General features: G+C 37.7%; 1 protein-coding gene across 3 annotated transcripts in view; it reads left to right on the top strand.

The window, feature by feature from the left end:
* Positions 1–461: 461 nt before the first annotated feature.
* LOC132106558 (dipeptidase 2-like) overlaps positions 462–10,799 on the top strand; it is a 436,558-nt gene continuing 426,220 nt past the window's right edge. Inside the window, exons 1-11 of one of the 3 annotated variants that reach the window (XM_059512345.1) lie at positions 462–612; positions 1,465–1,613; positions 2,487–2,613; positions 3,039–3,168; positions 4,920–5,061; positions 5,252–5,321; positions 6,489–6,665; positions 6,816–6,900; positions 6,969–7,044; positions 7,365–7,500; positions 9,889–10,545. In XM_059512345.1, coding sequence (XP_059368328.1) covers positions 1,474–1,613; positions 2,487–2,613; positions 3,039–3,168; positions 4,920–5,061; positions 5,252–5,321; positions 6,489–6,665; positions 6,816–6,900; positions 6,969–7,044; positions 7,365–7,500; positions 9,889–10,077 — 1,272 coding nt within the window. In that variant the 5' untranslated portion in view covers positions 462–612; positions 1,465–1,473 and the 3' untranslated portion in view covers positions 10,078–10,545. Of the gene's footprint in view, positions 613–1,464; positions 1,614–2,486; positions 2,614–3,038; positions 3,169–4,919; positions 5,062–5,251; positions 5,322–6,488; positions 6,666–6,815; positions 6,901–6,968; positions 7,045–7,364; positions 7,543–8,769; positions 9,282–9,888; positions 10,546–10,799 lie in introns of those variants that run through there. The other 2 variants (XM_059512354.1, XM_059512363.1) reach the window with 2 other exon arrangements.

Consider the following 10,799-nt stretch of genomic DNA (forward strand, 5'->3'; position numbering starts at 1 on the left):
GATTATAGAATAGAAAGAACTTACTGATCACGAGCCCAACATCCAGCGATATCAGGAAAACATTTAATCTACCTAAGGGAAGATGTCTTTAATATTAAGTTAATGCTGTTAAATAGAGAGGGAAAAATACATTCAAAAAAGAACTTCTAGCATAGGCTATACTTAAGCTTTAAATAAGTCCAACTTTTTTTTTAACTACTGACTCATAATATCATACATTGTGTGTTTTCTGAGAACATTACTTTTTATTTATTTATTTATTTTTATTTATTATTATTATTTTTTTTTTACAAAATATGTAAATGTAACCAATTATCTTATCTAACATGTTATAGCCTGTGACAATTTCAGACAGAACATTTGTTTTTACCAAAGGCTAACGTTTTTCACATGTGCTTCCAATCACAGTTCATTCACGTTAGTGTTTATGTGCCTACGAAGAACATGCGGAAGGGGGCGACACTTCTCCGAGGGGCAAACCACCAAGAGTTATAAACTGAAACATACGGTATAGAAAAACACATGGGTAAGCAGAGAAAAAAACGGATTACTCCACACAGCAGAAACATCTCTTCACGTCCATGAGTATTTTAAAGCAATCCTCCCGACGCGGTGAGTAATAATTGCATTTGTAATATACTAGCCACTGTGTATTTTAAAGATGGACATTTCAGGCTTGATAGGCTACTAATTGACAAAGAGGAGAGGGAGATCTGGATTTCTAAGACTTTACTGTTCACTCCTTTTTACCTCCTGGTGTTTATTTTCAAAGACACACACGTAACTATTACAGACAGTAATGATGAACATCTTAATTCCAGGAAAATAATATATAGTTATTTGAATACGGTGTCTAGTGAGGCGTTCACACAACACATAAAGAGAGATGCATTTGTTTGACACATAAAAAAGAATGTTTTTAAGCTGTATGTTCCATTGATGTTAGTAAAACATGAACAATACCCCATCGACGTTTTTAGCAACAGATGTTATCACTGAAGTGTAGACTATGTGGCTTGTGGGTTTGCTGACAATATCCTGTTGCCAGAAAGTTGGTAAAGTTTTGAATGAGTCATTTTATGCAGTTTATTAAATTTAAATGATCCGGGGGAATGGGCTACGCCTATGATCACAATCTGAAAGTTACTACTGTATATGTTTTCATAACATATGAAACAAATGTTTCAACTAATGGAAACAAATAAAGGGCACTTTTGAAGCCGGGTCTTTCCTTTCAGCCATTTCTCGCATTTAAAAACAACTAGTCACTAACTAACTGAAATTTTCTGATTGTCATAAATATGTATATGAAATATTTCTTGATTCCTTCATTTCTTTATAGTTCATATTGAAATCTAATGTGATTAAGCTTGGTTTATAAATTCAAGGTGTTTTTAAACAGTTTTGCCTCTGATTACAATTATTTCAGATCTGTTTTTTTTTAATTGTAATTTTTTTTTCCAGCTCTATAGGATGTTAATATATAAAGAAGAAAGCATCAGAGGTGCATGGAAATGGTGGTTCATATGCAACCTTCTCTCGCTTCTACATGGAGTAATATCCAAAAGCAGTACAACATTGGATATAATGACAAAATATCCACTAATTGATGGGTATGACTTGCGTATCACTTTCATTCATTCACACATCATTCATGTGTATTTTTAATCTGTGCTTTAAACATAACTGGTTTATACTAGGCCTATACTGTGACCTGGGCCAGACTTGGGGATTTTGGGGGGGCTCTGAGCAAATTCCCGGTATGGGGCCCCAACACATTATGTTCTTCTACTTTTGTAACCCTTATTCTCCTGTCCCTCTCTCTCATAGTTAATTTTATTTTAATTAATTTTTACTTATTCACAAGTTGTCTGTGGGGTAAAAGGGCCTATAGCTAAATTAAAAAAATATTTAGTCAACCTGATGTTGTTCTAAAGCCGCATTTGGATCACAGATCTCAAAAAAAAAAAAAAACAACCTTGCACTTGTCCATTTAAGAGCAGTGAGTCCTGTAATAAAATAATCCCATACAACTCGTCTCATATTCCAAGTGTTCTGAAGGCATACGATAGGGTTTGGTGAGAAACAAACTGAAAATGTAATCTATCTGTTATTCAGCAAAAATCTTTGGTCGTTATACTTTCTTCTCTGAGGTGAATATCTGCGAGACAGACGGTTGTCAGGTGAAAGAATAATGTAGGCTACCTAACTCAGGCCTATTCTTTTTGTGTTAATAATTACAATGATTAAATTTACAACATATGAAGTAATTTAAAACTCAGCATTTAATCTTTTTATTTATTTATAACGAATTCTTTGGCAATTACAGGAAGGCCCAATTCCAGAATCAAAACACTGTTCTGAAATGAGTGATGGTGCTCTAGCCTTCATGCACATAGAATGAGTTTCTATTATAATCAGTAAAGCTCTACACTGCACAATTTACATCCTTTGATTTCAGACTGCTTCTCTTTCTCTTTACTCAGACACAATGACCTGGCACTACGTCTGAGGATGCACTTTAAAAACCAATTGAACAATTTCAGTTTACACAACATTTCTAATGTGGCTACAGATATTAGACGCCTGACTGCTGGTCATGTTGGAGGACAGGTAATTTCTGTCAGCTGATCTTATTTATAATCTGTATCTTTAACTATCCTGTACAGCCTTTTGCTATTTAGTGTCATTCGTAAATTTTATATCACAAACCTATATTTGTGTATACTGTAGGCTTTATTGTGCTGGGCCTGACGAACAAGGTTGTTCTGCCCCAAATTCACACACAGCTTCTAATATTTAGCATTTCCATGAGCAATATATAATCTTTAACCCTTATCTTAAACTCTACTCTCTTCTTCTTATAATTTCTCACTAAGAAATCAGTCACTGAATTTCACTGAAACTGTTAATTTTTCCACAAAATTGTCATTCTTATACATTTACAATCTACATTTTTGGACTACAAGTAAGTGGCCAGTTTGCTGTTTTGATAATTTTGTTCTTGATATGAGATAAATAAATCCTTGATTTGTCAGGTTTTTGCAGCGTACGTGTTGTGCACGGCTCAGGACAAAGATGCAGTCAGACTGACCTTGGAACAGATTGATGTAATTCGTCGTATGTGTACTGAAAACCCAGAGATGGAACTGGTCACCACAGCTGAAGGTACTATTGCACCCCAACCTCCACCTGACCTAAAGTAACTTCTCTTTCTGAAAAGAAGTTTTCAACTTTATGTTGAACAGTTTAGAAAATTAAAATAGTAGGCTAATATAGAGAGACTTTTGTTGTAATATTGACGTTTATAGGTTATGTCATCTCAAAATCAACTGAGTTTGAGTTGAGGGAGTTCTGCTGCAGGTATAAAACTATAATATTCATTACAGTTTTGTCTTCCAGTGACGTATTACTTTTAGTCCAAACATGTATTCATTTTATTTCTCCATATTTTAGAGCATACTCAATGAAAAAATGAAAAGCCTCTGGGGCTCCTGCCAGTCCAGTTGAACAGAGGCTTTACCCTGTCATCTTTTCATCAATTCATCAATTCACACAAAAATTAAAACTCATAATTTATCGTGACTTTATTCCTTCTGTGAAAGATAAAAAGGTATTTGGAGAAATGTTTTTCTTTCTCTACACAATGCAAGTCAATGGTCACCAAAACTGTTTGGCTGCCAACATTCTTCAGAATATCTATTTTTATGTTCCACCGAAGAAAGAATGTCATGCAGGTTTATAATCTCATGAGGGTAAGTAATTGATGATAGAACTTTTAGCCTCTCCAGGGATAGTTTGATCATAGAAACCTTAATGACATGAAAGTTTTTTCAGAAGTCCGTATCTAGAGAGGATGTTATAAATTATCTCCAGTAAATTCCAAATGAACAAGGTTCTTGCCTACACTTGTATAAGTGAAAGGAGAAGAGACCATTAAGCAGTTTCACAGCTATCTGCCTGAGGATATCCTCACTCATCCGTATGTAACACTGTAAAACATCTAGATTGCATTTGACATATTGCATTTCACATAAAAAAAAAAAAAGCTTAGGGTTGATATTTTAATGTTTTTTTTTTAAGTCTCTTTATACTCACCAAGGCTGCATTTATTTGATCAAATTAAGTAAAACAGTAACATTATTAAATATTATTATAATTTAAACAACTGTTTTCCATTTTAATATATATATGTATAAATAAGTGAAGTGACATACAACCAAGTATGGTGACCCATACTCAGAATTTGTGCTCTGCATTTAACCCATCCGAAGTGCACACACACAGAGCAGTGAACACACACCCGGAGCAGTGGGCAGCCATTTATGCTGCAGTGCACAGGGAGCAGTTTGGGGTTCAATGCCTTGCTCAAGGGCACCTAATTCGTGGTATTGTCAGCCCGAGATTCAAACCCACAACCCTAGGGTTAGGAGTCAAACTCTCTAACCACTAGGCCACGACTTCCCCACCCATATACTGTATATTACCCCCCCACCCATATACTGTTTGTCATGTTACATAAAATGTAAGAAAATGTAGCATGTCTTATCGATATTGAAAACAGTTGTGTTGCTTAATATATTTGTGGAAACTATTATATTGTTTTCAGGATTCTTCGATGAATAGAAAGTTTAAGATAACAGTGTTTATCAGAAATTGTTTTAAATCAATAGATGTTTACTAGAAACTATTACTTTTGTTCAATTTAATGCATGACGAAAGTATACATTTCTTAAAAAAAAAAAAAAAACCTTACTGACCCCAAACTTATGAACAGCGGTTTATAGAAGTGTTCTTTGTGAAATAAGGGTAGTACTAGGAATAGATGTTGTGTAATATAATGTAGAAAGAACTAAGACTATGGCAACTATATATATGTATGTATGTATGTAAAAAATAATTGTTTATGTGTGTTTAAGGAATGAGGAACAGTACAAAAATCGCATGTCTAATCAGTATCGAGGGAGGCCACTCCATCGACAGTAGTTTACCAGCACTACGCATGTTCTACCAGCTTGGAGTAAGATCCATGGCCCTCACACATACCTGCAACACCCCATGGTAAATACTCATCATACATGTACAACATAAGCTTATGATAATAATGTGTACAAACAAGTTTTAATACTGAATTGAGAGAGGAGTGCAAACACAACTTATACTGCTTACTTAGACATACTGTCCCTGAATTTTTATTTGTCCATTTCATGTAGTTACATTATTAAACTTTCTCCTATAATGTTATGTTTAGGGCTGAGAGCTCATCTAGTTTTTACCCAAATTACCAGCGGAAGAATAACAGCCTGACAGATTTTGGCAAGGTACGTTTTTCTTGATGAATCAATAGTCGATAAAACAACGTAAAACAGATCATATAAGATTAAGTTTAATGCAAGATTGTTGAACCAAAGTAACATTTGTATTTAGTGGGAAATTTGACCTGGTATTAAAGGCCTCTTTCATTCTCTTCTATATTTGGAAAACCCTGTCTTGTGTCCCCGTTTTGAACCCAAAGACTAGAGACAAAAAATGCTGAAAGACTTAAAAAAAAAAAAATAATAAAAAAAAAAAAAATAAGGTTCAAAGACTTTCAAAGTTTTAAGTTTTCTTTCTGCTTAAAAAATGCCTTGATCCTGGAGTTACTAAAATATTGAAGATGTTGATTTGTATATCCTGTTTGCACAGTAGTTCATCATTACCACTGAATACATTTTTTTTCTGAGTGTATGTGTTAAAATTGCTGGCAAATGACATATAAAAGACGTCTATCATAACATATTATTACAATATTGCACACAGTGAACCTATTATGTTATATGAATCAAGTACATTCAAAATCTTAAAGTACTCAATGAAAAAAAAAATCATGATTATGATGAATTTACTTCATTACATCACGACTGTATTATCAGAACCAGTTTTGTGGTGGAATTCACATTGGCGCTGATTATTTTTTATTTACATTAGAGAATGCACAGTAAAACTCCAAATGGGTAAAGTTCTACAAATTTACCCTGCCTTCCTTGATTTGTAGAATTGAACTGAATGGATCAAATCTAACTGCTTTACATGAGTACCGTATTTTTCGGAAGATAAGTCGCACCTGAGTATAAGTCGCATCAGTCCAAAAATATGTCATGATGAGGAAAAAAACATATATAAGTCGCACTGGACTATAAGTCGCATTTATTTAGAACCAAGAGAAAACATTACCGTCTCCAGCCGCGAGAGGGCACTCTATGTTTTCAGTGTAGACTACAGAAGCACAGAGCAGCATCTCTGGCAGCATAGAGCGCCCTCTCGTGGCTGGAGACGGTAATGTTTTCTGTTAGTTCATTTCTCTTGGTTCATGTCAAATTAACTTCGATAAATAAGTCGCACCTGACTATAAGTCGCAGGACCAGCCAAACTATGAAAAAAAGTGCAACTTATAGTCCAGAAAATACGGTAATTAATGAATTGAATTGCTTCATCATGTCTTTCCCCAGGCAGTGGTGAATGAGATGAACAGGTTGGGAATGCTGGTTGATCTGTCCCATAGCTCATGGGAGACAGCCAGAGCTGTGCTGAAACATTCTGCTGCTCCAGTTATTTTCAGCCACTCCTCAGCCTATGCTATCTGTAGCAATGTTCGCAACGTACCTGACAACCTGCTGATGATGCTGGTGAGACCTCCATTTGTTTTGCTACATTTGACATAGCTAAAAATTCTCCAAAAATCTCCAAAATGCCAGTTTTACTGAAAACACAGTAACAGAAAAATGTCACTTAACACTATGATATTTTGAAAATAGCAAAATTTGCTTTCTCTCTAGAAAGAAAATGGTGGGCTTATCATGGTGAACTTCTACAGCAGTTTTGTAGCATGTTCATATAACGCAAATGTGTCTATTGTGGCTGGTAAGACAATATTTCTTTATTTTTTTATTTAATTTTTAGGTTTTCATTTGAAACGTATGTTTTTATAGATCATTTTGATCATATAAAGCGGGTGATTGGAGCGGAAAGCATTGGGATTGGAGCAGACTATGATGGGGCACAAGGGCAAGTAAAGATCTCAAATACATCTGACGTTACTGAATTTAGTTTACGCAACCTTCTTAGCCTAACGTACCTCCATGGAATCCATGCTTGTGTAATTCTGCAGTAAACATGAGTAGATCTCTGCAGAATTTAAACCAAAAAATGTTTTTTTAGCTACCAATATCATTGTAGTACTCTCAGCACCAGTTAAAACATTTTACAATATTGAAATCCATTCCTAAACATTCATATCCCCAAGAATCACAAAGAAAAGAATGCAGATTATGCTAGTGGCACTTATCTGTATGTCTCTGTGTTTATGCGTGCCTGTATTATTACAGATTCCCTAAAGGCCTGGAGGACGTCTCCAAATATCCAGCACTAATTGAGGAGCTGATATCAAGGAACTGGACTGAGGAAGAGCTGGCTGGAGTGCTAAGACTGAACTTCCTCAGAGTGTTCCGAAAAGTTGAGAAGGTCAGGGAATAAATTCTTGTGTTCCGTTCCTAGTTTAATTAGGTAATATGACGAGTGGGGCGGGGCCGAGGGATGTGGGAACGAGCGAGGCCGGTGGAGTGATTGGGAAATGAGCGACACCTGCGACCCACCACCGGTCTCGAGTCCCACAGAGGAGATGGAAGGATATAAAACTGGAGCGACGACAGTGAAGGATGAGAGAGGACCAGGCCTGGGCTTTATTTTATGTTTTGGTTTTTATTTGTGCGCATCAGTCGTCCGTGAGGGGCTGATGCGCTGTTTTGTGTTTATTTTGTTATTAAAGTCTTTGTTTGATTGTCCGCCGGTTCCCACCTCCTTCTTCCGGATGAATATGAAGGTTTTATTATTAAAGTGGTGCAGAAGCCCGGGAGAAGGAGGGACGTGCTGCTGAAGATCCCTCGCCGCTGTGGTGAATCCGCGGTGCCATCGAGCTGGCGAGGAGTGTGCAGCCATGGACGCTCGAGGCGGTGGGCTGGAGTGAGTTGCCGGGGACGGGCGAGCTCGCTGCCGGCCGCCCGTGATGTGGAGGGGCGGCTGCCATCCGTGAGGGAGCGGAGGAGTCGGCGCAATTCGCTAGGGAGCCGGAGCCTGCTGCCGTCCGCCTGAAGGGGGAGGAGCCGGGAACGGGGGACTCCTGCCGGCTGCCCAAAACCGGAGGAGCCGTCGCCATCCACCGGGCGGCAGAGGAGTGTCGTGCCGTCCGCCGAGGGCCGTCCAGTGCCACCGCCAGGCACCGTGGAGGAGATCACCCAGCTGGTGGAGGGCCGAGCAGCAGTGCGTCTGGTAACCAGAATTTTTTTTTTCCTCTCTCCCCTCTCTCGTCTCTGTCGCTCCTCCTTCCATCCGTGAAGGGGGGTGGGGGGGTTGGAGTAGAGTGCAGTCTCGGGAGTACCCCCCGGCCTGCGAGGGGCGATGGGGGTATGTGACGAGTGGGGCGGGGCCGAGGGAAGTGGGAACGAGCGAGGCCGGTGGAGTGATTGGGAAATGAGCGACACCTGCGACCCACCACCGGTCTCGAGGCCCACGGAGGAGATGGAAAGATATAAAACTGGAGCGACGACAGTGAAGGACGAGAGAGGACCAGGCCTGGGCTTTATTTTATGTTTTGGTTTTTATTTGTGCGCATCAGTCGTCCGTGAGGGGCTGATGCGCTGTTTTGTGTTTATTTTGTTATTAAAGTCTTTGTTTGATTGTCCGCCGGTTCCCACCTCCTTCTTCCGGATGAATATGAAGGTTTTATTATTACAGGTCAGTTAAGATGTGTATAAATCTTTAGAGGCAGAATAAATACTGCAATTGACATTCGTAAACATAACATAATCAACATGCACTTAATTTGCATAGCTAGATTATTGTCTAAACTTTCTCACACATATTCTTACATTTTATTCCTCAGCTCATTCCTTTCTTATACTACAATGGTGATCTTTACGGCCAAATGGAAATTCCTTCCAGTTCCTTTTTTTTATCTTCTTTAAAAACTCCTACCGCCTTTTGTCCTGCTCTCAGTGATCTCCATTAATCTATCTCATAATGTTACAGCCACTATTTCCCACCCTCATCTATCCCTCTTCTTTGAAATGACAGTCTGTTATTGAACCATCCAGTTCAAAAAGCACCACTACCTTACGTCTCAAATCTCTCTGATCTTATTAAACCAAACAGACCAGAGAGAATGTTTCTATTACATCGGGGCTGCATACTCTCATGTGTTTGGCACTGTTCACACACTACACACCCAAAAATATAGTGAGCAAAGAGGACACTGGCAGTGTGCTGACTGGCGAGACAGATTAGGCAGTACCGTGCAGCAGTGAGTAATTCTGAGCAAACGGGGGAAATACGTAATTTAATTGTACTTTATTTCCATGCATGCTGAGTAGACAGCCTTCCTTCTTGCACTGTGTAAACAGGCAGGTCAGTGATTTGTGGTTACACTCTGTCTTCACTGAGTTTAGGTTAGTAATTAATATGCTCTGTAGACTACAAAAGATAGCATTAGCAAAGGTAATTTTTTTGCACTTATTGCAGCAGTTCTTTTATATGACCACTGTCAGACAAAATTCTGTTGATAGGTTTTAAGTGTTTATTTATTTATTTTATTTTATTTTACAATCCCATACAGCCCACCGTGTCTTCTGGTGGCCTATTTTTTCCTTTTAGTTCTAAAATATATTTATACATGTAATTTCAAAACACAATTTTTAAAAATCAACATTCATTTAATTCACATTAAGGACCTGTGTACTGAAATTCTGTGAGTATTACACATTCTTATAGTTTGTATATTAAAAGTATTTCACTCAAGTATGATCAGAGCACATCTGGATATTTGTTAAATATTTCTCTCTCTCCATATGTTAAAAGGTGCGGGATGATTTGCTGCACATTTCACCCAGTGAGGTTGAAATCTCACTTTCGGAAGTGAACAACAGCTGTCGTGTGATGCTGATCCAGCCAGTTTTGCCTAAAAGAAGCCATGAAAATGGAAATGCTCCATTGATGCCTGTGAAAGCTTTAATCTGCTTCATCTTACTTTGGATCCAGTTACTCTAACAAAACAATGAATCAACCAACCAGAGACTATATACAAAATTAATCTTTACCACAGACTGCTTGGCCAACAAACATCTCAACAAGACCAGAGGTACATTTGAAGTCAATTTGCTGATTGAAACTGACACATTTAGGTGCTTTGACAGTTTTGGAAACTGTTATGTTTGGTAAAAGTTTATGAAGACCATACTTTATAACGGTTTCTTGGTATGCATTGCTAGCGTACAGATCACATGAGATAACAAAATGAGGTAATAAACCACATTGTTGCATTATCTTGCACTTCTTTAGCATATCAGTAAGAAGCATCTGTTTCTTTCGATCTGTCTGGTATTTCCCTTTTGCAGCAGTAGATATAAAAAATATTTTTTTTATACAAAAATAATTATTTGATTTGATTATTATGATTATAATTACATTATTTCTTTCCAAACACATTTTTCAAGCACTCCTATCACCTCTTCTAGCATGCCCTCTGACTCTCTGTGTGGACTAGCAGTTTACCTTAAACTCTGATGAACTGCTCAAACAAACAAGATGAATCTTTTGGAAGCACCAGAGAGCCATAGCATATGCTTGTATTTCTAAGCAGATGACACAGTCTTTCGATAACACTGTACTTATTTATTATGGGAGGAAAAAATATTTGTCAACTTTACAATGCAATAACACCTGTTTTTTTTTTTCTAGCTTCATTTTGTTAATCAACAAGTTGGCAAGTT

Source organism: Carassius carassius, chromosome 2 (assembly GCF_963082965.1).
Source record: "Carassius carassius chromosome 2, fCarCar2.1, whole genome shotgun sequence".
In the NCBI taxonomy this organism is placed as follows: Eukaryota; Metazoa; Chordata; class Actinopteri; order Cypriniformes; family Cyprinidae; genus Carassius; species Carassius carassius.